This window comes from Sceloporus occidentalis, unplaced genomic scaffold (assembly GCF_023333645.1).
Source record: "Sceloporus occidentalis isolate IW3139 unplaced genomic scaffold, rSceOcc1.0.p SCAF_9, whole genome shotgun sequence".
NCBI classification, from domain to species: Eukaryota; Metazoa; Chordata; class Lepidosauria; order Squamata; family Phrynosomatidae; genus Sceloporus; species Sceloporus occidentalis.
This window is the reverse complement of record NW_028316989.1, coordinates 2,929,785-2,954,347: the sequence shown is the minus strand read 5'-3', so window position 1 is coordinate 2,954,347 and position 24,563 is coordinate 2,929,785. Positions and strand designations below refer to the sequence as shown.

General features: G+C 44.0%; 1 protein-coding gene across 2 annotated transcripts; it reads right to left on the bottom strand.

Annotated features, from left to right (window-relative positions):
- Positions 1–1,820: 1,820 nt before the first annotated feature.
- On the bottom strand, positions 1,821–23,670 carry SFRP1 (secreted frizzled related protein 1). 2 transcript variants are annotated; one of them, XM_089538666.1, is made up of 4 exons: positions 23,576–23,670; positions 22,814–23,430; positions 16,678–16,755; positions 1,821–2,428 (listed from the first exon to the last, which is right to left on the bottom strand). In XM_089538666.1, the coding sequence occupies exons 2-4, from the start codon at positions 23,376–23,378 to the stop codon at positions 2,106–2,108; spliced, it is 966 nt and encodes a 321-aa protein (XP_089394792.1). In that variant the 5' UTR covers positions 23,379–23,430; positions 23,576–23,670; the 3' UTR covers positions 1,821–2,105. The 2 variants fall into 2 exon arrangements, with proteins under 2 accessions (XP_089394792.1, XP_089394791.1); XM_089538665.1 differs by having other exon boundaries at positions 22,814–23,670.
- Positions 23,671–24,563: the final 893 nt, after the last annotated feature.

The window sequence follows — 24,563 nt, the reverse complement described above, 5'->3', positions numbered from 1 at the left end:
CGAATCTTGAAAAGCTACCAAAAAAATAATTAAAATTCAAGGGGAAAGAATAATATACAGAAAAGGGCTCCTTCTGCCTCCTGGGAAAGGGACAGAAACAAGGCGAGGGCCGAGCACTGGGAAAATAACTCAAGAGTGTAACTAGGAACTCTTCATTAGATTACACATTTATGTAAATATCTAGAATAAGGTCAGCATTCGTGGGTCAAATCCAGCCCTGGAGCCATTTTCCCTTAAAAAAAGAAACCCTTCCCTTGTCCCAGTATCAGGATTTTAGCTGATGCCTGGTAAAGGGCTGCATTCATAAGGCAAAGAAAAAGGCTTTCCAAATGGAAGAAGTATTCCACACCTTCATGTTACATTGCTCTTTTGAGATGTATGCAATTTGGAAAGGTACAGGTTAGTACACAATGTGGCACGCATGAGCACATGAGGTGCTCCATTTTATGAAACAGTTAATGCTAGGTGGCACCATTATGGAGCCTGACCATAATGCATTTCCTTTGCCAACCCACAGAGACCATTGTCTGGAGAATGTTCCCACCCCAGAATACAGATGTTGGTCATTCTTGCACAATGGTGCTTTTATTTTTCTACCAATTAAACAACTCCTCCATCCCTTTTCTCCGCGTTGTGTGTTGCCCCCTTCTACGAAAAAGAACCAACAGTCTGAAATGACTGCAAAACCCAGTGTTTCTTCTTGAGTTTCCCACCTTCCTCCATCTTGCTGGGAGACCCATCGTGTTCATTGTTGTGTGCCTTCAAGTTGTTTCTGACTTATGGCAACCCTACGGTGAACCTATCACATGGTTTTCACACCGTGTGATAGAGAGGTTGCCATAGCCTTCCCCTGAGGCTAAGAGAGTGCGACTTGCTTGAGGTCACCCAGTGGGTTTCTATGGCTGAGCGGAGAACTAAACCCTGAACTGCCCAAGTTTTAGTCCAACATCCAAACCATTACATTATGCTGGCTTTCGCATCGCAATACAATCCCTATAATCTGTGCCCCAAGAGATTTTGCAGAGGTTCTCATCAACTCTTTCCCGCCCCGGTCTTCTGTTCTTGTAATGCGTGATCCAAACTACTAGTCCAGTTCGGGCATTAAAAATGGCAGATGAACCCCACTCTTCCACTTGAGAAATTTTTATTAGAACAACGCAGTGGCTGTTCCTCCACTTTCCTCTTCCAAAATCCAAACCTTGGTCTCCAGAGTCCAACACTCAAACCACTATACCATGCTCCATCAAAGATATGCTAACTTACTCATCTATATGGGCCTCTCAGTCACCCCAGGGACACCATCACATAACCAGTTTTAGTTGGTGATGTAGCAACTGCGACATCTTCCTAGCCATTGCATGAGAATCATGGAAGGAGGATGAGGGAGAACCTGGAGATGGAAAAAGGCCAGTGATGGAACAGAAGCCAAGAGAAACCAACCAAATCAGGTGGAGAGAAAGTGGATATTCACAAATTGGGAGGCTTTTTTTAAAGGGGGTATTTCCACATCATTGAAATGGTGGGTTTCTAACCAAAAAAATGAGAACAGGGTCATGCCCAGCCGTGTTGCAAATGCTCATTATGGCATCAGGTACTGATGCGCTTGTAACCCCAAACCTACCTATGGCCTGTTACAAACTGCAAAAATAAATCTGCTTCGGGTCTCTTTGGAGGTATGCTATTTAAATGATGCATGGGTCCTAAGAGTCCGGAGGTTGCGCCTAAGCCGCACTCCATTCCTAAGCACTGGAGGGCAGCTTTGGTGCAGCTTCCGGATTCTTAGGATGCATGCATCATTTAAACAGCATACCTCCAAAGAGACCCGAAGCAGCTTTATTTTGGCAGTCTGTAACAGGCCTAAATATCTTTTCAATATTCCCACATGAGGATATAACCAGAGAAAGTAAAAGAGCAAGAAACTGGAAGATCTAAGGAGACAGACAGAAGGAAAGTCCAAGAAAAGGTACAGCATCCATTGTGACAAAAGGAGATACAAATGTAGGTGAGTCATCAAGTCAAAGTTTGTGCAAGTTCAGGGCCAGCAGGAAAAATAAAAATACGTCAATGACAAAAACAAAAGAAGTCCCAGGTTTGGCGCCAGCGGATCATTTGAAGACAGACTGAAATGTTGGGCACTCTGGGCTCTTCATTTTCTTCATGAACTTCTTGAACTCCTTGTTCTTCTTATCCCACTTGTGGATGGCTGTCAGCAGGTATTGGGTCTTCACCTTTCGTCCCATGATGAGAAACTGGTTGTTGAGGTTGTCCAGCTGGTGGCAAGGACAGTCTGCTCCGTTCTTTAAGTACACCACCAGCTTCTTGAGATCTTTCTTCTTGATGGTGCCCAACTTCAAGGGCTTTTTCTTCTTGGGGATGATCTTCTTGTCCCCGTTTTCTTTTTTCACCTCTTTTATTTTCATCTTTAAAGCTGGAGGGCGAAAGAAATTCAAAAAAGACAGCCATGTTAGTCTCTCTGGAGAAACACAAAATGGGCAGCACAGAGTACTACAGCCACAACTGAGAAATAAGGATAACCAACACCAAATATTAAACATCTCTTAAAATAATTTGTCTTAAAACAAAATCTAAATGTAATACAAACCATTGTGTTCAAGTTTATACTCACCAACATTGGTTCCAACTGGAGTAGGCCTATTAAAATGTATGGGACTTGTATATCACTGTGTACATAGTTGTGTTTACAATGGGACTATTCTAGTTAAGACTCATACTGAACTTAGTCCATAAGCTACTAAATTAAATTTGCAAACCTTTGTCCGAAACACTGAATGATTCCAAGTGATTTAATAGCACCCAGTCATTGTGGTGTTGCTTGTAGCTTAGGAACAGAATAGCAAGTCTGCTTCCAAACCTCTGGAACACAATGGTATATTGTAATCAGCCATTCCCCAAACCAAGATGATCTTTCTTAAAATCATGGCATGAGGAGAAAGGCTAAAACACTCTTTCCCCTCTTTCTGTAGTTCTGATTATCATTTCCCTCTCCCTTTAATTTTAGAAATTGCAAATGCTTATTTATCCTTGCAATAGACAATGATATTTGGAAGGAAAAGGGTACAAGTGAAAGATAACCTGCCCCAAAAGTTGGGCAGTAGGTCATATACACCTGGGAAGCTCATATACACCTGGGAAGCTCATATACACCTGGAAAGATCATGCAATGGTTCCATTGTGTGAAACAAAATGAGATTGATTTATTAATTGCTGGGGACAATGCACTGAGTTATACAACAGTTGTGTTATTCTTGCATTTCCTAACCATACTTCTGTACAGTACAACCCTCTCTATCTGCAGGACTGGCACCTGTGATTTCACTTACCCACATCAGGAAAAAAGGGGATTTCTCTAGGCATTTGAAGGTCCTCCAGTATGACTCTGTGGTCAACTTTCGCTGGAGATATAGTGTTTATTATTATGTGTGATTCTCAGTATCTGCAATAAGTCTGGGAATATATACCCTGCAAATACAGGGTTCGTACTTATATGAAATGAACCGTAATTTATGCTTCTTTTTGTTTCTATCTTTGGTGACATAAATACATATTTAAGCACTACCAGCAGAAAGCTGCAAAGACTTGGAACGCTTGCTGACGAAAATTCAGGAAGAAAATGCAAAACCAGGGTTACAGCTGAATATTATGAAAACAGAAATAATGACCACAGATGATTTATATAATGTGAAAAGTGGGCGATAAAGACTCAGTCACAGTTCGCGGTTTCCCATACCTTTGGCTCATTCTCAAACCAACGCAGTCAAGGAACCAGAAGACTCAGACTTGGAAGGGGAACTATAGAGAAGAACCAGATAAGATCCTCAAGTGTAAAGGACATTTGATTGACTATTTTAAAAAATCATCATCCGTGCCATAGTTTCCAATTCCTTTGTACGGTCGTGAAAGCTGGACAGCGAAGAAAGCTGACAGTAACTCATTTGAAATGAAGTGATGAAGGAGCCTACAGATATCATGGACGTCCAAAAATGAAAGGTTCTTAGTGCAAATCAAGCCTGAACTCTTCCTAGAAGCCAAAATGACTAAACTTGAAACTCTCATACTTGAACCTATGAGACAATATGACTCATTGGAAAAGATGATAATGCTTGATAAAGTGGAAGGCAATAGGAAAAGAGGGAGGCTACATTACAGGTGGAGTGATTCGATCAAGGAAGCCACGGACCCAAGTTTGCAAGTCCTGAAAAGGGCAGTCGATGGCCGGGGTCCTTGGGTTCTCCTTCACTGGGTCACCACAAGTCAAAGCCACTTTGATGGCAAATACTTATGTGCAACAACAAACAAGGCAAGGCAACAGCAGCCATCCAAACACAGTGTGTCTGCTGGCCAGGGAGCCAAAGGACGTCAGCGTTGGAGGGCCATATGTGCTTGATCAAAACAAGGAGCCAAGTGGCAGCGAAAGGGCTCTTTTAATGTGCAACACATTGTCGTCATCTCTGCCCCATAAAGTGAGTTTCACCACACAGTCGCCACAAAGGAACATTAACTGGGGAATGAAGCTGCAATCAATAACCCTGAGAAAGTACTGAGAATTTTTTCCGTTTAAGTCACATCAGATTAGTTTCCCTAACTCTTGAAGGATGCTGCGGACGGGTGACAAAATTGTTCCCAACACCTTTGTTCCCAGGGGGAGACCAGGAAAGAGCAGGCCGACTATGGAGACGCCTCTTACAGCTTTGCCAGGTAAACAAAGCCCTGAGAAACCTGGACAACACAGAGCCTGGTGGCACCTTAAAGACTAACACATTTTATCATTGCATAAGCTTTCTTGTGCCCTAATCCCACTTTGTCGGATGTCTGGGGAACATCATTCGCAGACTGATCCCAGAGGTTTGCATGCAACTAAAATTAGGTAGAAAAGTTAAGCGGTCTTGTGTCTTGGCGTAGCAAGGCTGCGTGCAACAGAAGGTTTGTTACAAGTTGTCCTTCCTGTTCTTGACATTCATTTCTCTATCCACAATTTAGATGCTTGGTTTTTTAAATATCTCTGCACAACTCTCCAATTCATAGTTGTTGTTTCGGGCTATGTATGGATGTTCTGGAAGAGTTTACTCCGGATGTTTCACCAGCATCTGTGACTGGCATCTTCAGAAGTGAAACGTGAGGAATAAACTCTTCCAGAACATGGTCACATAGCCTGAAAACCCCACAAAAAAAAACTATTGATTCTGGCAGTGAAAGCCTTCGACATCTCCAGTTCATAGTTTCAGGCCGATCACCTAAACCTAAACCACAGCACCCTGACACTTGTCTGTTTGACTCCTTTGCATTTCTGTAGTGAGTTTGCCCCTTACATCTGCTTCTGAAGCTGAAAACAATGCAGAAAAACTCTCTCTCCCCGTTTCCCTTGAACACTGGACCGGCTGTAAGAAGGACTAAGTCATCACTGTTAATGATTCTGTCATCCATAGAGGCCATCAAGCAACTATCAGAGGAGAAGTCTGGCTTGGAATCCTCCTCTAGAAACAATGCCTTCACCTCTCGCCTCACCTCCCATAACACAAGTGATGGAGCTGTCTTTAACTACAGCCACTTATCAGCTCAGACTGGATCTTGGCTACCAGCCTTTGGTGGATCAGCCAAAGCAAACATCTCCCTTTCTTTGGAACCCCAGCTTTCTCATCAGTTTGGCACACGCTTGAGCATCCCATCCCAGGTGGGTTCCCAAGAGCGCAAGTGATTGAGAAGTTCGGAACCCAGCCAAGTCCATTGGGTTTTTATCCACTCCACTTGACCCCATTCCGCACATTCATCCCCTGCATCCAGGTCATTATTCAGCCAGAGTGAAGTTCTGTGCAATGCTAATTTAAAACGTTGCCAAATAATGTACAGGAAATTCCCAGCTGGATGTAGTCAGCATAAGAAAAAGGCAGAGCATGTGGGAATGCGAGTGGTGAGCTGCAGACGGAACGGCAAAGTGGTGAGCTGCAGACTTGCTTGTGTTCTGCATCCTCCTGACCACTGGCTTTCAGCTCAGTCTCAGGAGTTTGAGATGGTTCCTCTGCCAAAAGCACCAGAGGTCTAAATTTAGCCTGTTGATTCCTGTTATGGCTTGTCACCTTGAAGCCAGGACTTTGGCACAGCCAACCAGCCCATACAGTATCAACTCAGAAGGGTAGGAACAGACAGGATTTTCAAGGGAGAATGGCTGGGGAGACATAAGCATAGAATCCTAGAATGGGAAGAGGCTGTAGAAGCCAACCCTCTTCAATGGAGGAATACACAACTAAAGCATTCTTTATTACACAATTGCTTATAATCCAACAGGGTCTTCTCGTTAATAGTACAAAAACCTACCAAACCTGTTGACCTGAAACCAATGTGAAATGAGCGAACTGTCCACAAGAAGCCACCCTCCATTCAATTGGTCTTCAGCTCTCGATTTTAAAAAGAACACTTTCAGTCTCCGGAATTACATGCGCGTGTGCACTGTTCCACAAAAGAGAACTCTCCCTTCCTCCAAATTTCAACAAATGGGAATTCATAACTCCCCGCAGTGAGCTGCCACCACAAGAACAGGACGTAATTGCTTCCCATTTTTCATGGACTGCTTCAAATGGAGCCATTTTTCAAAACTGTCTATCTCAGCGCACAACGCTCCACTCTGACCACTCATGAGAGGTTCCCAGTGCTTTACAAGAACACGAACCAAATGCCTTCGCAGGCAAAATGTCCACAAACTACTCACTCCTCCTTGCTTTACCATTATGTGGCCGGCTTGCTGCTCCTGGCTATTTTAGCCGCCGTGACAATTCCAATAAGAATGTTGTCTTAATGGAGAACAGTTTCCAAAAAAGTCTGACAGCACATGTCTTCCTGGGTCAAAATTCTTACACCTAAAAATATTTGCTTTTCGCATGAAAAAGTCAGCAGTTACATATTCTCAGAGACTCATCCTTCTTCTGTGTTTCTGCATGGTGTCAGATATGAGGGCTTGTTGTTGTAGGTTGCCCTTAAGTTGATTTCAACTTACAACAATGCCATGAACCACACCATTCAAAAACCACATCATTCTCGAAGCCTATTTGACCGCTCAGATTCCCAGTGATTGGGCGGTATATAAATACATCCTATTATTATTATTATTTGCAATTCAGGACTCGTTCCGCGCAAAATTCGCACATGGTTGATTTGCACAGGAAACGATATTTTCAACACTAGAGACAGTGTTGTCCAGTGCATAAAATAATAGTTCTACACATAAATATTATCGTCTGTGAAGAAAAGGCTGTTTCCTGTACCAAAAAAAGTTGGTTTCTATACAAATCAACCGTGCGTGAATTTTGTATTGAATAAGTCCCCAACGATAGCAATTTCTGTGCAGCAAACCATCTGCACAATAAAATGTCCCCACTAACTCCTAGGTTCACCATCCACAAACACATTGGAGAACCTCATTTTGGCTCAGACCTTCCTGAGCGAAGATCTTTTTTGACCATCAGTGCCAAGGGCTGGACTGTGGGACCGTTTCCATACAAACCAAGTGGGAAAGAAGCCAAGCTTGGAAAAGTTACTTTTTGGACAACATCTCCCAGAAACCCTGAGCCATCATGGTCACTCGGCACACTGGGATGGTCATTTTCCAACCATGGGTATCCCCAAGCTTGGTAAAAACTAACTCCCAGAATCGCCGGGAAGCATAGTGTATACATTCAGTGATGCATTACTTTTGATAGTTAGGGGATTCTGGGAGTGTTGGGGGTCTTTTTAAGTAATTTTCCCAAATCGTGGAAATAGGGGCTCTTTTATCGAAGGCAGCGTTCTCACAAAAGACAAGAGACCCTCTGCCTGACCCAAGCGAAATGGAGGAAGCTGAGGAGGGGGAACAGAAGGGCTCCTCAGTCAAACTTTGCTATTCTTTCCCCGAAAAAAGAGGGGAGGGAAGGAAACCTGCCAGAAGACCCATTAGATATGTAAGACAAGAAGGCTGCAGGCAATGACCTGCCAGTCAGAGGGGCAAGAAAACAAAACCGTGTATTGATTTTACTTCAGTTTCCATTGCAACGTGAGACTGAATCCCACAGAATCCAGTTGAATGGCAGAAGCAAAATGAAAAGATATCTTTCTTTCTCTTTCTCTTTCTCTCTCTCTCCTAGGGGGATGAAGAATTTGTTCTAAAAAGTGCAAAAACAGACAGAATAAGTGAGGTGTGAGAAATATAGGGTGTTTTGCAGCTGGAGAGAGGACTCTTGCAAGACTGGTGAAAAACAGTTGCCAAAAAGGGTGGCCACTTCCAATGGCACATGCTGGGCAAAGCCGTACCAACCAATCAATTCCCATCACCAACACCAATGCTGCCCGTTTCCAACAAAGTTAGGATCATGCTGCATAAATAATTCCCACGGATACATGCAGCAAATGGGAGAAGGCCAAAACATGCCCAAAAACAAAGGCGTATACACAAGAGTTCCAGAAATTTTCAAACCACGGAGGGGAAGAACACATTTTGGAACTATGTTTTGGAAAATTGGGGGGGTAATTGGAACTTCTGTTGCTGTTGTTTTCAAGGGCTTTTTCCAATTGACCATCGAAGTTCAGCTGAATGGTTGCAGCAGAGAAATGCAGACTATAGTTACAGGCTTCTGGATTTGCAAAAGCTGCACATTCCTGCCATAGGCCATCCTCCATCTTATAACCATGATTTGACAGATTAATCTTCTGTCATCTCATTTTTTCAGCTTTTAAAATTTTCCAGTTTCTCTTCCTCCTGTTTTCCCCCTTTGCTCTCAACTTGCATCATTTGCTGCGAATGGAGTTCAAAGTACAAAAGTAGTTTGCACTTGTTTAACTCAACAAAGGCGAGAGAGTAGAAGGGGGTGAGATCTTGCACTTCCCAGTAAACCCCAGCAAAAGAAAACTGTTGCAGCTTCTCCTAACCTGTCTGTTCTTCCTCATTAATACGTTTTGGCATCTTGACCACACTTTGCTGTTGCAGGAACACACATGTCCCAGTTTGCAAAATGTTGGAGGGTATGACATGACTAGAACTCCCTCTTGCAATTGGGCTTTACACAGGGCCTAAAAACTCTTCTTAAAAGGATAAGTTGTATTTGCCTTTTGTTTTAATGGTATCATTATATGCAGATCGTGGGTGGCTGAAATAGTAGGAAACAGCTTGTTTTTTTATTGCATTCCTGCTCATCCTTCTTTGTCATTAATTTTAACAAAGTTACATGTTTTAAATTGCATCTCCTAAGTATTTCATGCTGCCTTGGAAAGATATCACATTTTGAAAGGCTGCTAACCCAATTTCTCAAGTAACAAAATAAATAGTGTTGTATTATTGAAGAGGAGGCAGAACTGCGTGGATTATGTTTTCCTCTCAGCTTGGAAATTTGACCTTTCACAACTCTGTGTATGGGTGTGTATGTGCGCCTTGAAGTTGCCTGTTGATTTAGGGTGACCCCATCAATTCCATAGGGTTTTCTTAGGCAAGGACTACTCAGAGGTGAAACTACCACTCCCCAAATACCAGTGGCCATGCTGGCTGAGAAAGCTACCTACCTCCTTGTAACAAAACCTTCCTTCATGGACAGTGATATGTATGTTCAGAGATATGATCCATCTTGACTTGTGGGTGGGTGAATGAGCAAGAGCATCTATTGCTTAAGCTTGTATGGTGAAATATTTTGGGCCAGTGCCGATGGAGTAGGAAGGGAGTAAATTCACAGAACAGACCTTCCAATGAGGCTGAGGACATGCTGAGCCTCGGGCAGCAAAAATCCTTGGACTGCCTGTACAGAAAACAGTCAGTTCTGCTCCACGAAGAGGAAACCTCACTGGTGTTACTCTTTTGGACTACGGTTCCCAAAATCCACTGTCAGAGGGCCTCTCACTGGGCTGGCCGATGGGTTCTGGTGCAAACAGCAGTCCCCAAAAGTAAGATTCCAAGGTTCTGTACGCAAAGGGATCTTGTATTACCTTTGAGACTAACTAGGAGCCTTATTGCATGACAAAAGAAAGTCAAGATGGCAAGGCAGAGAAGTAGCTTTCTCCCTACCCCTCTGCATGATGTTGTGGCACTTCCATTCTCTTCCCAAGGGTAAAAGAATCCCTTTTGTCAGACTGGAAAAATCCATTTGGCAAAAGGTGTGCTTTTATGACCATCTCCCATGGAAAGGAGAATGGAAGTGCCACAGCAGCATGCAGAGATGCAAGGAGAAAGTCGTCTCTCTGCCACTCTGTCTTGACTTCCTTTTGTCATGAGATAAAGTGATGAGCGAAAGATGTTGGCTGCATCTGCACTGCAGAAATAATCCAGTTTGGCATCACTTTAACAGCCATGGTTCAATGCTGTGGACTCTTATGATTTGTAGTCTGTTTTGGCACCAGAGAGAAGGCCAAATATCTCACAAAACTACCCCAGATTCCACAGTATTGAGCCATGGCTGTTAAAAGTGGTGCCCAACTGAATTATTTCTGCAGTGCAAAAACAGCCCTAGAAGCATAAGCTTTCACAGACTTGCTCTAGCTTCTCAGATGCATGGAGTCAACTGGTGCCAAGGAAGAACCTTTATAACGTGACTGAATTAATAGCCTTAGAAATGTAAAACCTGGGGATATGGTGATGAGGTGATCATTTCTGTTTTAACTTGCTCAGTTTTAACTTCATGCATCTGAGAAAGTAGACCGAGTCTACAAAAGCCCATGCTACAATGTCTCTCACTCATTTACACCTGAAGGTGCTACTAGAGATTGCATACTGATATCTCAGACTAACACAGCTATGTCTCCCAATCCCAAGGCTCTGTTTTCAATTCTGCACTGAAACAAAGAAAAGCCATCAAGAACAGAGCTGTGTTTTTGCACAGCTCATATGTTTTCCAGTGGTTTGGGCAGGAGAATATCCCAATGGTCAGAGGAACATCCCAGTGGGAATTAGTCTGAAGGGACAGAGCCTTTTGGACCCCCACTGCAGGCACCAATATGTCTTGAGCGGCCTGAATGAAAAGCCGCCACCAAATTATCTCTTTCCATTTCTTCACGGGAGCCAAGCAGCTCAGAGCCACTGAATAGAAAACAAACATACGGACGCTTGTCAATTATTCGCACTGAGAACAGAAGAGTACAAACAAACAAGAAAGCAACGATCGTATCAAAGTTCATAATTACCTGATTTGGCACACAAGACTTTCCCACTCTGAAACTTGGCTGCATTAGGAAGCAAGTGCTTTTTGCCCTGAAATCCTTTCTTTGGCTCAGACCTGATTCTGCGTCCCACTCTCCCTGGTGTTTTTGACTATTATAACCAGAGGAATCCAAGCACTGGGGACACTGGAAAATGTGGTTTCCAAAACCCCTAACATGCATTGCATACGTCTTTGTCCTTTCTCACTATCCTTGGAAGCTAGCACACTTCCAACTTTCATTGAGTCTGCTGCTACACTGCAGGACAGGTGCAGTTTGTGAGTGCTTTAACTGTCATGGTTCCATCCTATGGAATTCTGGGATGTATAGTTTGTTGGTGCACCTGAGCTTTCTCTCACAAGACTACAAATTCCAAAATGCCATAGCATGGAGCCACAGCAGTTAAAGAGGCATCAAACGGCATTCATTCTGCAGTGCAGATGCAACCTGGGAGAGGGTTCCCGGAAAGGTTGTTGCAGTAAGACATCTCAGTTGCAAGAAAAAAGAAGGGCAGAAAGCCATATGGATGTCATGATGCTACTGAACATGAGTGCTACAACAGCTAAATTGGTCTGGGATGAAGGACAAATGATGGTCAAACTGATGTTGGTGAGGAATCACACCATTGGCCAAGCTAAAATCCAAATCTGGACTTTGGCGACAGAATAACAAAATCCTTGTGTGTAGATTTCAGAATTCCAGATAAGGAATAATGAATCTGTATAGGGCTATAGGTCAGACTGGGAATTGTGACTATATTTGTCCAGGCTATATTGGAGGGTTGGAGAACCTTTGGCTCTCCAGGTCTTTTGAACCACAACTCCAACAATCCCCAACTACTAGCCATGTTTAGTAAGGCTTCTCAAAGTTCTTAGCCATTACAAATGGAGGACCACCTCCACAGTTGTGTTCAGTTGCTGACTACCATGCCATTTTCCTGGTACAGGAAACAAGTGGTTTGTGGGAAATAAAGCAAAGTACAGTACATCTGAAATCTATTTGACACAGAATTTAAAAAAGAGAAAAGCAAAAATAAAAATTCCATGTGAAACCTCTAAATTAAACCAGTTTCAAAACACATTAACACATAGTAAAAAAAGGATAAAAGCATAACACACCCCATTAAAGAGCAAAAGTCCTGCCTAAATATATATATACAAAAGTCTGCTGGCAAGCAAAAAGAACAGACAGAGAGCCAACTGAGCCCCATGGGAGGGATTTACATAAATTGGGAGCAGCCACCGAGAAGGTCCCCTTCCGTGTCCTCACTAAACCAATGGTGGGACAGAGAGAAAAACCTTTCTCTGAAGATCTTAAAAATCTGGCACTCTCATAGAGGGAGATACAGTCTTTCAGATAGAATTCAAAGGCATAGCCACGTTAATCTGCAAAGGGATCTTGGAGTACTTTTGAGACGAACTGAAAGAAAGAAATTAGCAGCATGAGCTTTTCTAGACTTGAGCCTGCTTCCTTAGAAGAATGCTTGGAGTGGAGACTCCAGTGGCTCCAGGTTCTGGAGATTCTTCAATTCCAAGCATGCATCTGAGGAAGTAGGCTCAGATCTACGAAAGCTCAAGCTACCATTTTCTTTCAATTAGCCTCAAAGGTGTTGCAAGATCCCTTTGCATATAGTCTTTCTGATGGTCGTGCAGGGCTTTAAACTGTGCCCAGAAATGGACAGCACTTTGAACTGTGCCCAGAGATGGACTCAATCTTAGTGACATTGTTGCAACATGGACTCTGTCAAAGCAGATGGACTCTGCCAAGTCCATCTTCTCTCATTGCTGGGGTTGCATTCCAAGGAGAGGAGACTAAAACAACCTTAGACAAACACACACACACACACACAATGCACTCGCCCCATAACAATGCTAGCCTTCATTGTATGGATCTGGCTTTCTCCCCAGAAACTATTACCTGCCAACTTGTAATGTTTACCTTGGTGGAAATTCATGAGAATTTTGCATCTGGACAGATTAGAACTTCTGTTATGTGCCAAGCATAAGGCTTTGCCTGATAAGGCCCCCAGCAAGAAAATGCAGCACCTTCAAAAAGACTGAACAAAAAACCTAGCCAGATTTCTTGCTCTGGCTTTCCAAAGCCAGTAGGGTCCCCAGTTGCTGGTGCTAACTGGGACAGAGAGAGAGGTTACATGTGGAGACCAAATGGCATACGAGGATTCTTTGGCTGCATCCATACTGCAGAAATAATCCCGTCTGACACCACTTTAACTGCCATGGCTCAATGCTATGGGATTCTGGAAACTGCAGTTTTGTAGCCTTCTCTATCAGAGAGCTCTGGTGCCACCAAAGACTACAACGCCCAGAACTCCATAGCACTGAGTCATGGCAATTAAAATGTGTCAAACTGGATCGTTTCTGCAGTGTGGATGCAGCCCAAATCGCTCTTTCTTGGCAATCTGTAAGTGCTGGTGGAGACCTGGGTCAGTTCAAAGATAGGGTATATATGTATGCTATAGAGCCAGCTCTACCATTTGGCAGAATGAGGACATTCTCAGCCATTCCTCTTGAGCCTGCTAGCCATTGATCTCTGGGTGTATCCACATTGAAGATTTAAAGCAGTTTGACATCACTTTAACTGCCATAACTCTATCCTACAGAAATTTGGGATTTGTAGTTTGGTGAGGCATCAGAGCTCTCTGACAGACCAGCTTGCATACCTTGCGTCATCCTCATGGAAGGCTGCCTGTTGCATCTCTTTATGAGTTTCCAATTAGGAGGCATGTAAGTATGCCTTTGAGAGTAAGTCATGATCTTACACACTCTACAAGAAGGCCTTTGCAGCTATTAAAAGCAAAGTGTGTTTCCAGCTGCGAGGAAAAGTCCCTTTCTTAGCTAGAAGAAGTTTGTGATGCATCAACAAAAGACTCCATGACCTGCAAATTAACTGCCTGTACTTTACAATCTTGAATCTGGCAACCCTACCCCAGGATTACAAACTAGCAGGTTCAGATACCTTAAATTAATTAAACAAGCATTTCCGGATTTGTTTGTCACATGCTGGTTTTTGGCAAGTTGCAGCTGTTCGGGCGAGCGATGACTTCTGGCCAAAACTAGACAGAAAAACACAGCAGGGAGGAAAAACCAATTGTCTAGTGCGCAGCTTGGCAGGGGTCTCGCGCTTCCCCTTTCCAAAAATCAATAGAAGTTATCAAAAGGAAAACAATGAGCAGAATTGCCAAATAATTCCTAACAGCCCTGTCTGGAGAAGGCTCCGGCCAAAAGCAATTAGGAGCCGAAGACAAGGAGAATCACTACCAAACTCTGCCAAACAACAGTAATAATTTGGCAGAAACCCATGGCAGACTCGCAGGGAAGCAGCCCCACTGAAGCTGCAGAATTACTCTGGAGTAATTTGCCCCCGGAGCCACTGCATTTACAGCCCCAGTTCCAAAAGGCTGCATTGAAATGGGGAAGGGGTGCATAGACACTGTCAAAACCGTGCAGTTTGGCACCACTTTGGCCCCATTCCCGCTACCTTTTAAACCGGGTTACAATTCGGTCTGAACGGGTTCAAATGACCCTGGTTCCCACTTAAATTGAATCGATGAAGCGATTCAGTGAGAGGAGCCATGCGCCAGACCCATTTAACTCAAATCTTTTTGATGCTGATTTTTTTCCACATCTTTTTGGATAAATCAATTCTGCGCAAGTGTGAACTCGGTACGGATCAGAATCAATTTAAATTTGCCCTTCAGCTGACTATTATTTTTTGAGGTGTGCCGATATTCTTTTGTTACTTTGGTTGTGGCATACTAATATGTTTAGCCTTTCAGAAGACAGCCTTTCGATTTTTCCTGAAGAGTCAAAGGTCTGCCAAATATGTACCACTGTAAACCATGTTAGCATTTCACAGTCAACATGAACTTTATATATAGATGTCCATGCCAAAATTATCAAATCCGATGTGCTCAAATTTCAAAGTCTGATTTACCCTTTCATATTTTAAAAAAGCAAGCATGGATTTGGAACTCCAAGCTCTCAAGCAACAACTAACTTATACGTAACCAATGTTGAGTTTTTGCAGATGTCCGATTCGGCTCTAGCTTGAATGGGAAGTAGGTGGCCATTCTGAATGCAAAGCTCTTGCTCCTCCATCTGTTTCTCTATCCAAACTGAACCAGGAATGTCCCGGAGAAGCCAGAACTCAGGCGTGGTTGCTTATATTACTTTCTCTGTACAACAACAACCAAAAAAGTATTTTTTTTTTCAAATATCCACTCTCTAGATGTGGAAACTTTTGGCAAAAAAAGGCTCATGTGGGAGAGTCAAGAATCTGTTCAAATAAAGGAAAGGCCTGCTCCAAGCTTTGACAAAATGTGGCGCACCCAAGAACTAATCCCAGAGGAACGCACACCTTGCTCAGAAGGCCTTTCATATCCATCCAGGAAAGTTAAGATTTGCCAAGAAGGTGTAAACATGGCTTGTTTCAATTAGAGCGGCGCTGGCCGGCTGCCTGGACCAGCTTTTGCTAAATGGGCAACTTGGACGGATATCCATTGTTAACACTCCAACGCGGCCATTTCCTCCAACCTCAGACTCCCTTCCTGAGGGTGAACTGGGGCAACGCACCAAATACGGGGAAAAGGTTCTCATTCTTCTCCGGAATTACTCTTGCCAACTGAGCAGACAATAAAGTGGAGGTTGCTCTTGTTTTTTGCTTTCAGAACAGTGGCCAAAACAAGTCTCCAGAAAAGAAAGGAGCGAGGATATTTCTGTCTCTCCCCATTAAGCCCAGTTTTGGTGAGTTCCCAACAGACCATTTTAACATCAAGCTCTTCCCCTGCGGCAGCAAAAAGTCTGCTCTCCATCCCTTGGACCCCAACGCAGCTCCAGGCTTTGCAAAAGAAAATATTGGTGTGTGTCTTTACATTGTCTTCTTCCAGCATGAAAGATTTCCCAGCCAGTCTTTTGCATTTTAAGTATAGATGTACTAGGTCAAACCAAAGATCTACCTGGAGCAGCATCTCGTTCCCCACAAGAGTCAACCAGAGTCCTTCAAGATGCTCACATCTGTGCGGGTTTTGGGGAAAATATCACTTTTATTGTGCCTTTAGGGATACGGAGCTCTATGGATCTTGGGAGAAAGGCAAGATATAAATTCAACACTTGGTAAAATGATAGATAAATAACTTCTTCTAGAATGGTCAAAGTCTAGAGCTCAGTGATCCTTTCTTACTGGTAATGTTTTTGGATTTTCGTGGCATATGTGTGTTTTGATGGTAAGAACTTATCATTGATTCGTTTATTTAAAGATATAGCCATGTTAGTCTGCAGAATCAGTATGTAGAAAGATATTCTTTCTGAATATCTCGCTGAAAGAAAGAAGTTGGCTTTTGTAGACTTCAGTCGACTTCCTCAGATGCGTTCCTCAAATACATTTGAGGAAGTAGACTGAAGTGCTGCCAACTTCTTCCTTGTCTATGGCTGTCTGTGGTCTTGCTTGTCAATCCCTTGCTTGAGGCATTAAAATAAAGAAAGGGAACATTTTCCTTACCAAATTCACTGGCACACAGGTGCTCAAGGATGGCATCGGATTTCATCTCATTGTCACAAGGAGGACACACAGTAGTACCTGGCAAGGGAAGAGGAAGCAGCTGAGTAGGAGAGAAGCAAGAGCAATAGTATTTACATTTCTACACCGCTTCATAGAGAAATAAGCACTTTCTAAGAGGTTTACAATCTGTAAGCCAATTGCCCCCAACAAGCTGGGTACTCCTTTTACCGACCTACGAAAGGATGGAAGGCTGAGTCAACCTTGGAGCCCTCTGGGATCGAACTCACAACCTTGTCTCTGCAGTACTGACATTTAACCACTGTGGCAATAAGAGTTTTGGGGGAGATCATGAAATATCATCATCATCGTCATCATCATCATCATCCACTTGTATCCCACCTTTCTCCCACTACAGGGACTCAAGGCAGCAATATCCAACATGCTGTGAATCCATATGGTTTGCAAAGATTAGGAGTGTATTTTGCACTTGCACAATTTTGTCTGCTGTGTATCTTGAGAGATAAGACAGACAGAAAGAATAAATTCAGATTGCATCTAAATGGGCAGCATTCCACTGTCAAAAAGGTCTTACTGTCATGAAGTTCTTCCTAATGTTTAGGGGAAATCTCTTTTCCCAGAGGGGAGAAATGAGAAGAGGTGAGAGAGAGGTTTTTAAAGCAGCTGAAAAAGTGGGGTGGCAGAGGATTATGTCTCTGCCATATCAGAATAGTTGAAGGGTATGAAGGATGTGGGATGCTGGGAGTTGCAGTCCAACAACAACAGGAGGGCCACATGATTCTCACCCCTGAACTACACAAGGTTACCAAGGCAATGGGAAAAATAACTGCCCATCTCCCACATCGCATAGCTGAAGAATCATTGCATTAGGGACCCTTAAATGTGATTCTGATGGTCTATGATGTGAAGTGGTCTTGATAACCATATACTAAGGTTGATCTCAAAGACATGTGGCATTCCAGATGTTGTTGAACTACAACTTCCAACCAAGTCACCACCTTCCTCCTCCTCCTCTTTGCCACTTATTCCTTCACCTGGCAATGTGCTATTCCCATCAATTGGCATGGCTGGGCAAGTTTCATTGTGGAACAACAACAAAGACAATGTAGAGAGAAGGGCTTGGATGTCAATTAAGTAGGGATTTTTGGATTTTTTGTGGGACTTTTGGCAATAACGCAAGCTTTGCAAACAAATAGATGTGGAACTAACACGTCGCATTTGTGTCTACCAAGAAATGAAGCTTGGAAATTTGTTTACCAACATTAAGGACTTCCCTTTTGGATAGGCTAAACAACAGATGGTTGCTATAAAGTCAAACTGATTTTCTTCCCTTTTCGCATCGCTATTGGCTCTGCGCACTGCCACCTACTGCCCAGCATTGGATTGCTATCAGCCCAAAACAGATCACAGAAGAACCCTCCAATATATTAGGTTTCCATACAATCTGGATTTTGCTAATGGACTGGAAGGAAATTAATGACTCTGGCAAGAGATGTTGTGTTTTCTGCTTAATTTGATCCAACTAGTCTGGGTTTATATTAGCGATTTAAAGACATATGATAATTATATGATGATAATAATAATCTATAAAATTCCTATACAATGGAGTGGGCCTTTGGTATTCACTGGGGTTTGGTTCCAGGATCCCCCATGGATACCAAAATCCACGGATGCTCAAGTCCCATTGGCATGACCTTTATATAAAATAGCTTTGCTTTTTGGGATATATATATATATATACACAGTATATATATATATACAGTATATGTATATGTATATGTATATGTATATGTATATGTATATATTTCAAGCCAAATGGCAAAATCAAGGTTTGCTTTTCGAAATTTACCTGCCAATGCCAACCTCTATGAAAATAGGTTTCAAACATCACTAAACATAGGATAAAGAATCCATTCCACGTGAATGACATTTTTAAAGATTATATTGTGTGTCTGTTTGTGTATGTATTGTATTTACATGTGCGCGCACAAAGAGAGAGGAACTGATAGTCTCCTTCATCGTGAGACAAAACATTACAAGCAACTTGACAGCTTACAACCAAGATAAAAACGGTAATTTTAGAATACTCGGTGCAAGTTTCACCCTTATCTCCACTCGAGTATAAATGTCCCAGCCCTGTACTTGTGCATTTCACACTTCTAAATGACACACACATACCAGTATGCATGCTTTCCAATGGACATTGCAGTTCTAACTCAAAACTATGTAATTGTAGGGGGTTAGGATCAGGCATAACTCACTTCTGGCAAGAGGATTGCCTTTCTGCTGGTTTCAAGCACTCTGCTGACAGAGCAATATCGGTGCAAAGGTCCCCTGCTGGTTAAGATCTGTCAGCAGAGAAGCCAAAAAGTGATGGAGAAGTGGTGGTAGCAAGGGAATAGTTGGGCTATATCAGATCTAACCTCCTTCAGCTCAGAGACACCGGTACGATGGTGATACAGAGTTGGACCAGGGCATTGGCTTAGGTAATTTGCAATATTCCCAAACTGGAAGGGAGTTTGATTCAGCGCAGCTTCAACTGGTTTAAGCCTGGCTCAGTTTCCTTTCGTCCATGTTTGCCAGTTAGAAGTGTCCTCTGAACGCAGGGTTTCCCAAACTTTGGTTCTGCAAGTGTTTTGGACTTCAACTCCCAGAAGCCCCAGACAGCTTGGCTTCTGGGAGTCCAAAACATCAGGAGGACCAAAGCTTGGGAATCAATGTCTTCACACAATATTTTCTGCATCAGATGGAGAGGATGCTCGCTGATAAACACTTAAACATGCTACACCAACTGTGTGCCCTTCAGATGTGCTGTTTTGCAGCTCTCGTCACCAACGGTGGTTGGAGGGCAGTGCAAAAGTGTACATGCTCTGGATTTTAGTCCAAATTCTGAAAGAGCTACTCAGAGTTCTGAAAACTCTCCCCAAAATATTGGGGTTAGAACTGCAGCGCAACACAAAGGTGACCAAAACAGTGAAAGGCGTGGCAATTGGTGGCTTGCATTTTGATGGAGAAGTGAGTCCACTCCAGGTTTTTCTCTGCACTTCAAAGGAGGTCCAAGGTGCTGAATATATTTTGGGAGTCCGGGTTCAACAGCTTGGCTAGCTCCTTTAAAGTTCAGGAAACAACCCAGAGCTGATTCATCATCATCCGCATTGACATAGGAGTCACCAACCATGGCTGGGCAGAATTACAGCTCTCCCAGCAATTGCAACGAAAAACCCATCCAGCCAAACTCATGAAACCAGTCAAGAGAGGTTTGGAATTTGCTGAAATGTGGGATTCTGCTCATGGATCAGTTGTTGCTGAGGTTGTTGTTATGTGCCATCAGTTTGACTTCCGTTTACGGCAACCCTACAAATGAGAGACCTCCAAGAGACCTAGTTATTGATAGCGCTGCTCAGGTCTTGCAAACTCATGGCAAGATCAGTCCTGTTCAGATCAATCCCTGATAGCTACAAATCATTAGCCATGCCTGAAAAGGGTGGCCAACAGTGAATTTTGCCAAACAATGACAAGGGAGCTCTTCCCTGCATATGTTTGGGGACTATAACTCCCATCATTCCCATCCAGCATGACTAAAAGTGAGGAAAGGGAGGAAGAAGGTCTGACATTCCATACTTGCACAATGGTCAGTGACCAACTCAATGGCAATGCTTCCTGCTCACCCATGGTCCTGTTTTGTGTCATAAATTAGCAAGACAGCACCCATTCGCAGGCTGTATTTTGGCTTTACCTTAGAACAGAGTCCCAAACTGTGGTCCTCCAGATGTTTTAGACTTCAGATCCCAGAATTCCTGGCTGTTGGCCAAGTCATCTAGGGCTTCTGGTAGTTGGAGTCCAAAACACCTGGAGGACCAATGTTTGGAAATCACTGCCTTATAATATTTTAAGAAAGACACCTCCAAACAAGCAGCCATTGTGACTTATGAAAATGAGGGACCCTTTCAAACTTGGCAATCATTTCATACTTTGCAACCACAGACAAAGCAGGTGAATGGGAACTAAAGAGACCAGCTTGTCTCTTGATCCTGTGTATGTTTACTCAAAAGAAGCTTCAGTTCCTTTCATTGCATTTGGATCAGAGCCTCCATGGCAGGCACAAGAAACATCTCGGGAACATCCTGCCTCATTTTCAAAAGGGGGACAGATGCACAGATCTGGAGAGGATAAGATGTTTACAGCAGCTCTTAGTCACAAAAGCTAAATAAAATCATAACTTGGCTGAGTTACTTTTTTGGATGACAGCTCCCAGAATCTCATCTGGATGACAACTCTCCCATGCTGGTTGGAGGAATTTCGGACACTGCTGTCCAAAAGTAATTTTGCCAAGCTCTGAAAGGAACTTCTGGGTACAGGTTGAGTCTCCCTTATCCAAATTTCCAAAATCCAAAATATGCCAAAAACCAAAACTTGTCTCGTGGGTGACTGAGATAGTGGAATCTTTGCTATTTGATGGTTCAATGTACCTACATTTTGTTTCAAGACCAAAATTATTTAAAATATTGTATAACATTACCTTCAGGCTATGTATATAAAGTTTATATGGAATTTAAATGAATCTTGTGTTTAGACTTGGGTCCCATCTCTAAGATATCCCATACAATTTAAAAAAATCTGAAATCCAAAACACTTCTGCTCCCAAGCATTTTGGGTAAGGAGACTCAACCTGGCATTATGATTTTGAAAACAAGTTGAAAGAGGGGGGCTGTTGCTTTCCTATCCCTGGCTTGTGGGTTTCCCAGAAACATCTGGTTGCCTTCTATAGGAAACTGGGAGATGGACTAGACATGCTTTGGGTCTGACCCAAAGACTCTAACCTTGGAGTGGTCCACCATGGCTGGCACATGGCTTACTGAGATTTCAGATGGCACTCCTTCCATTGGCATCTATGGTTGTCCCAAAGTGGCAGGTCCACCATCCTTGGACTGCAGACCACTCCTGGTTTGTTTTGTTTTTCCCCCAGCTTGGCTTGGAGATGTCAGGGATCAAACCTGGGGTCTTCTCCATTCAAAGCCTGTGTCCTACCACAGTGCTATGAGCCTTCTCTTCTTGCCTATGAAGAACCTGCCTTATACTGAGTTGGACTATTCACACATCTTGCCCAAGAGCATCTACACAAACTGGCAGTGTTTTCTCCACTAAAGCCGGGTCTTTCCCAGTCCTATTGCCAAAGATTGTCAGCAGGTGATGTCAAAGATGGGACCTGGGACCTGGGACCTTCTGCATGTCAAGCCTCTAACTATACAACATTAAAGCCCTTTGCTGAGCATCCACAAGCATGTCCCAGCATCCTAGACAACCCATGAGAATGCCACTCATCTCCCACTCTGTCACCCACAAATCTGCTGCCTGAAATAGGCATCTCACCATACTTCACTGAAGGTCCTCTTCTACCAATGTCCACCAGACGGAGAACCACCATAACTATCCAAATCCATATGATGGTGATGTCTCAATTGGAACAACCAAGAAGGCACAACATTCAAACTCTCTGCCTTCTTGGCTGGCCTAATAAGAGCATCAGCACAATACTGATTTTGGATTTTGTTTCATAGTTGACACAATTACCGGTGCCTTTGCCTCACCATCAGATATTGTTGTTGTCATTTTCTTACCTATGGCAACCCTAAAGTGAACCTATCACCAGGTTACCTTGGCAAGATTTGTTTAGAAAGGGGCTGCCACTACACTCCTCTAAAATTGAGAGAGGGTACCTATTCCTAAAGGGATATAGGAAAATGTATTGTCGCTGAAATCCCGAAAGTAAAAAGATGTGCGTTAATGCTTCTTTGTGACCACTTTAATGGCAGGTTTTGCACGACGTTGTGTGAAATCGTTCTGCACAGTTATGCCATTTTTCCAGGACATTCACGGGATAAACTCCCGATCTCCTTCATGTGATAAACTCTTACAATTCTATACAATGATTCCCAAACTTTGGTTCTCCAGATGTGCCAGACTTCAGCTCCCAAAACCCTGGACTGTTGGCCAAGATGGTTGCGGATTCTGGGAGGTAAAGTCCAAACTACCTGGAGGACCAGAGCTTGGGGATCACTGTGACCATTCCCAGAATTTTGTGGCCACCCAAACAGTAACTTTTCCAAAGGAGACTCACCTTGAGGTTTCGAGGCCTCGGTAGCGTTGGGTGCCGTCATAGCAATGCAGACGTCGTCCTGCGGGAACTGGTCGCACTTGAGCATCTCGGGCCAGTAGAAGCCAAAGAACTGCATGACAGGCTCGCATGAGTCCCTCACGGCCTCACAGAGCCACTGGCATGGATAGATGGGCCGGTCCAGGCAGACAGGGGCAAAGAGGGAGCAGAGGAAGACCTGGGTGCCAATGTGGCAGTTCTTGTTCAGCAAGGGCACCCAACTGCTGGCCTGCTGCTTGACCTCGGCCATGGTCTCGTGGTCCAAGAGGTTGGGCAGGACCATCTTGTCGTAGCCCACGCTGTGGCAAAGGCGAAGGTCCGCCGGGATGGCCACGCACTGAGGGGGCTTGGTGTAGAAGCGCCCGGTTTGGTAGGCGCTGATGTCCGACTGGAAGCTGACATAGTCATACTCATTGGCCATGGTGGGTCCCAACAGTCCAAGGAGGAGGAAGAAGGTCTCCAGAAGTGCCAAGGACCAGGTTTGTGGCTTCTTCCAGGGGGCATCTCTTGGGGACAGAGAGTTGCCCATTGTGGGGAGAGGGATGCAGAGAAATCCCACCAGAGCTGGTCCAACGGTGGGTCTGGAGAAGTTGGAAAAGTTTGCAACAGCAACAAGAGCAATACAACAGCAAAAAGAAAGAAGGGGGAAGGTGAGAAGAAAGTAATGCCAATACTTGCCCAGCCAAGAAGCCCCAAAAAGTCCCAGGAAAAGTCTCTCCAACTTACAGGCTGCAATCCTTCCTTCCAAAGGGTTTCCTTTGCAAATGTGGGGCTTCTTTTCTCCTCAAGTTTGCAAGCCAGAGTGGCCACCAAGCAAGGGACTGGCTTGCCCCAGAGTGGCTCCAACATGCCCCCCTTCCCAGCCCTCCAGGAGCAGCCAATCCCAGCCCAGCTTTTGCAAAAACTTGGGTGTCCCCCCTTCCCTTCCCTTCTCTTCTCTCTTCTTCTCCCCTCCCCTTTCCCCCTCCCCTCCCTTCCAGCTGTCACTCAAACCCCAGGAGGGGGGTCCTGGTTGCCTAGGCGACGCAAGCTCCCTCCCCTTCTCTCTGCCTCGCCTGGGCAAAGCCTGGATCCGCTTCTTCTCGCAGCGAGAAGCGCAGCCCTGCAGCCTCCGCGATCTGCCAGCATTGCTTTGCATTGGGAGAGTCTGCAATTGTGGCATGCCTCGATTACTACTGCTGTGTGCCTTCAAGCCATTGCTATCATGGAATTTGCTTGGCCAGATTTCTTTGCCATTGCTATCTTCGGAGGCTGAGAGAGTGTGACCTACTCAAAGTCAGCCTGGGAGTTTCCAAGACTCAGTGGTGATGCAAAGCCTGGTCCTCCAAAGTCCTCGAATCCAGGTCTTCAGTGTCGTAGGGTGCAATTCCACACTTTAGTAGTTTGCTTTTGCCTGGGCCTACTGGGAAGGGCAAGATTCTGCCCCTTCCTTTCCTGCCCTCTCCTTCCTGCTGAGTTTTGCACCTTGAAGTCACTTTGCAGCAAATGGAGGACAAAGAGGAAAAGTGAAAGGAGGAAAGAAAAGTGGGATGACAAGAGGATAATCAGGACCCTCCCTGTCAAATTGAAACACTTGGAGGGTATGTGGATTGCTTAAGAAATTATCCTTCAGGCCTAGATCTGACCAGCAAGCCAAGTTTCACTTCTGTCCTCTCTGCACAGCTTCCTTCCCTTTTCTGTTTCACTATATTCAGAGAAAGGCAATGGCAACCCT

Excerpts from the sequence above, each read along its gene's own strand:
- SFRP1 (XM_089538665.1), bottom strand. The coding sequence starts at position 23,378 with ATGGGCAACTCTCTGTCCCCAAGAGATGCCCCCTGGAAGAAGCCACAA. Across the intron at positions 16,756-22,813 it reads CGAGGCCTCGAAACCTCAAG|GTACTACTGTGTGTCCTCCT; the intron begins GTGAGTCTCCTT and ends TTCCCTTGCCAG. Across the intron at positions 2,429-16,677 it reads CCTGTGTGCCAGTGAATTTG|CTTTAAAGATGAAAATAAAA; the intron begins GTAAGGAAAATG and ends TTCGCCCTCCAG.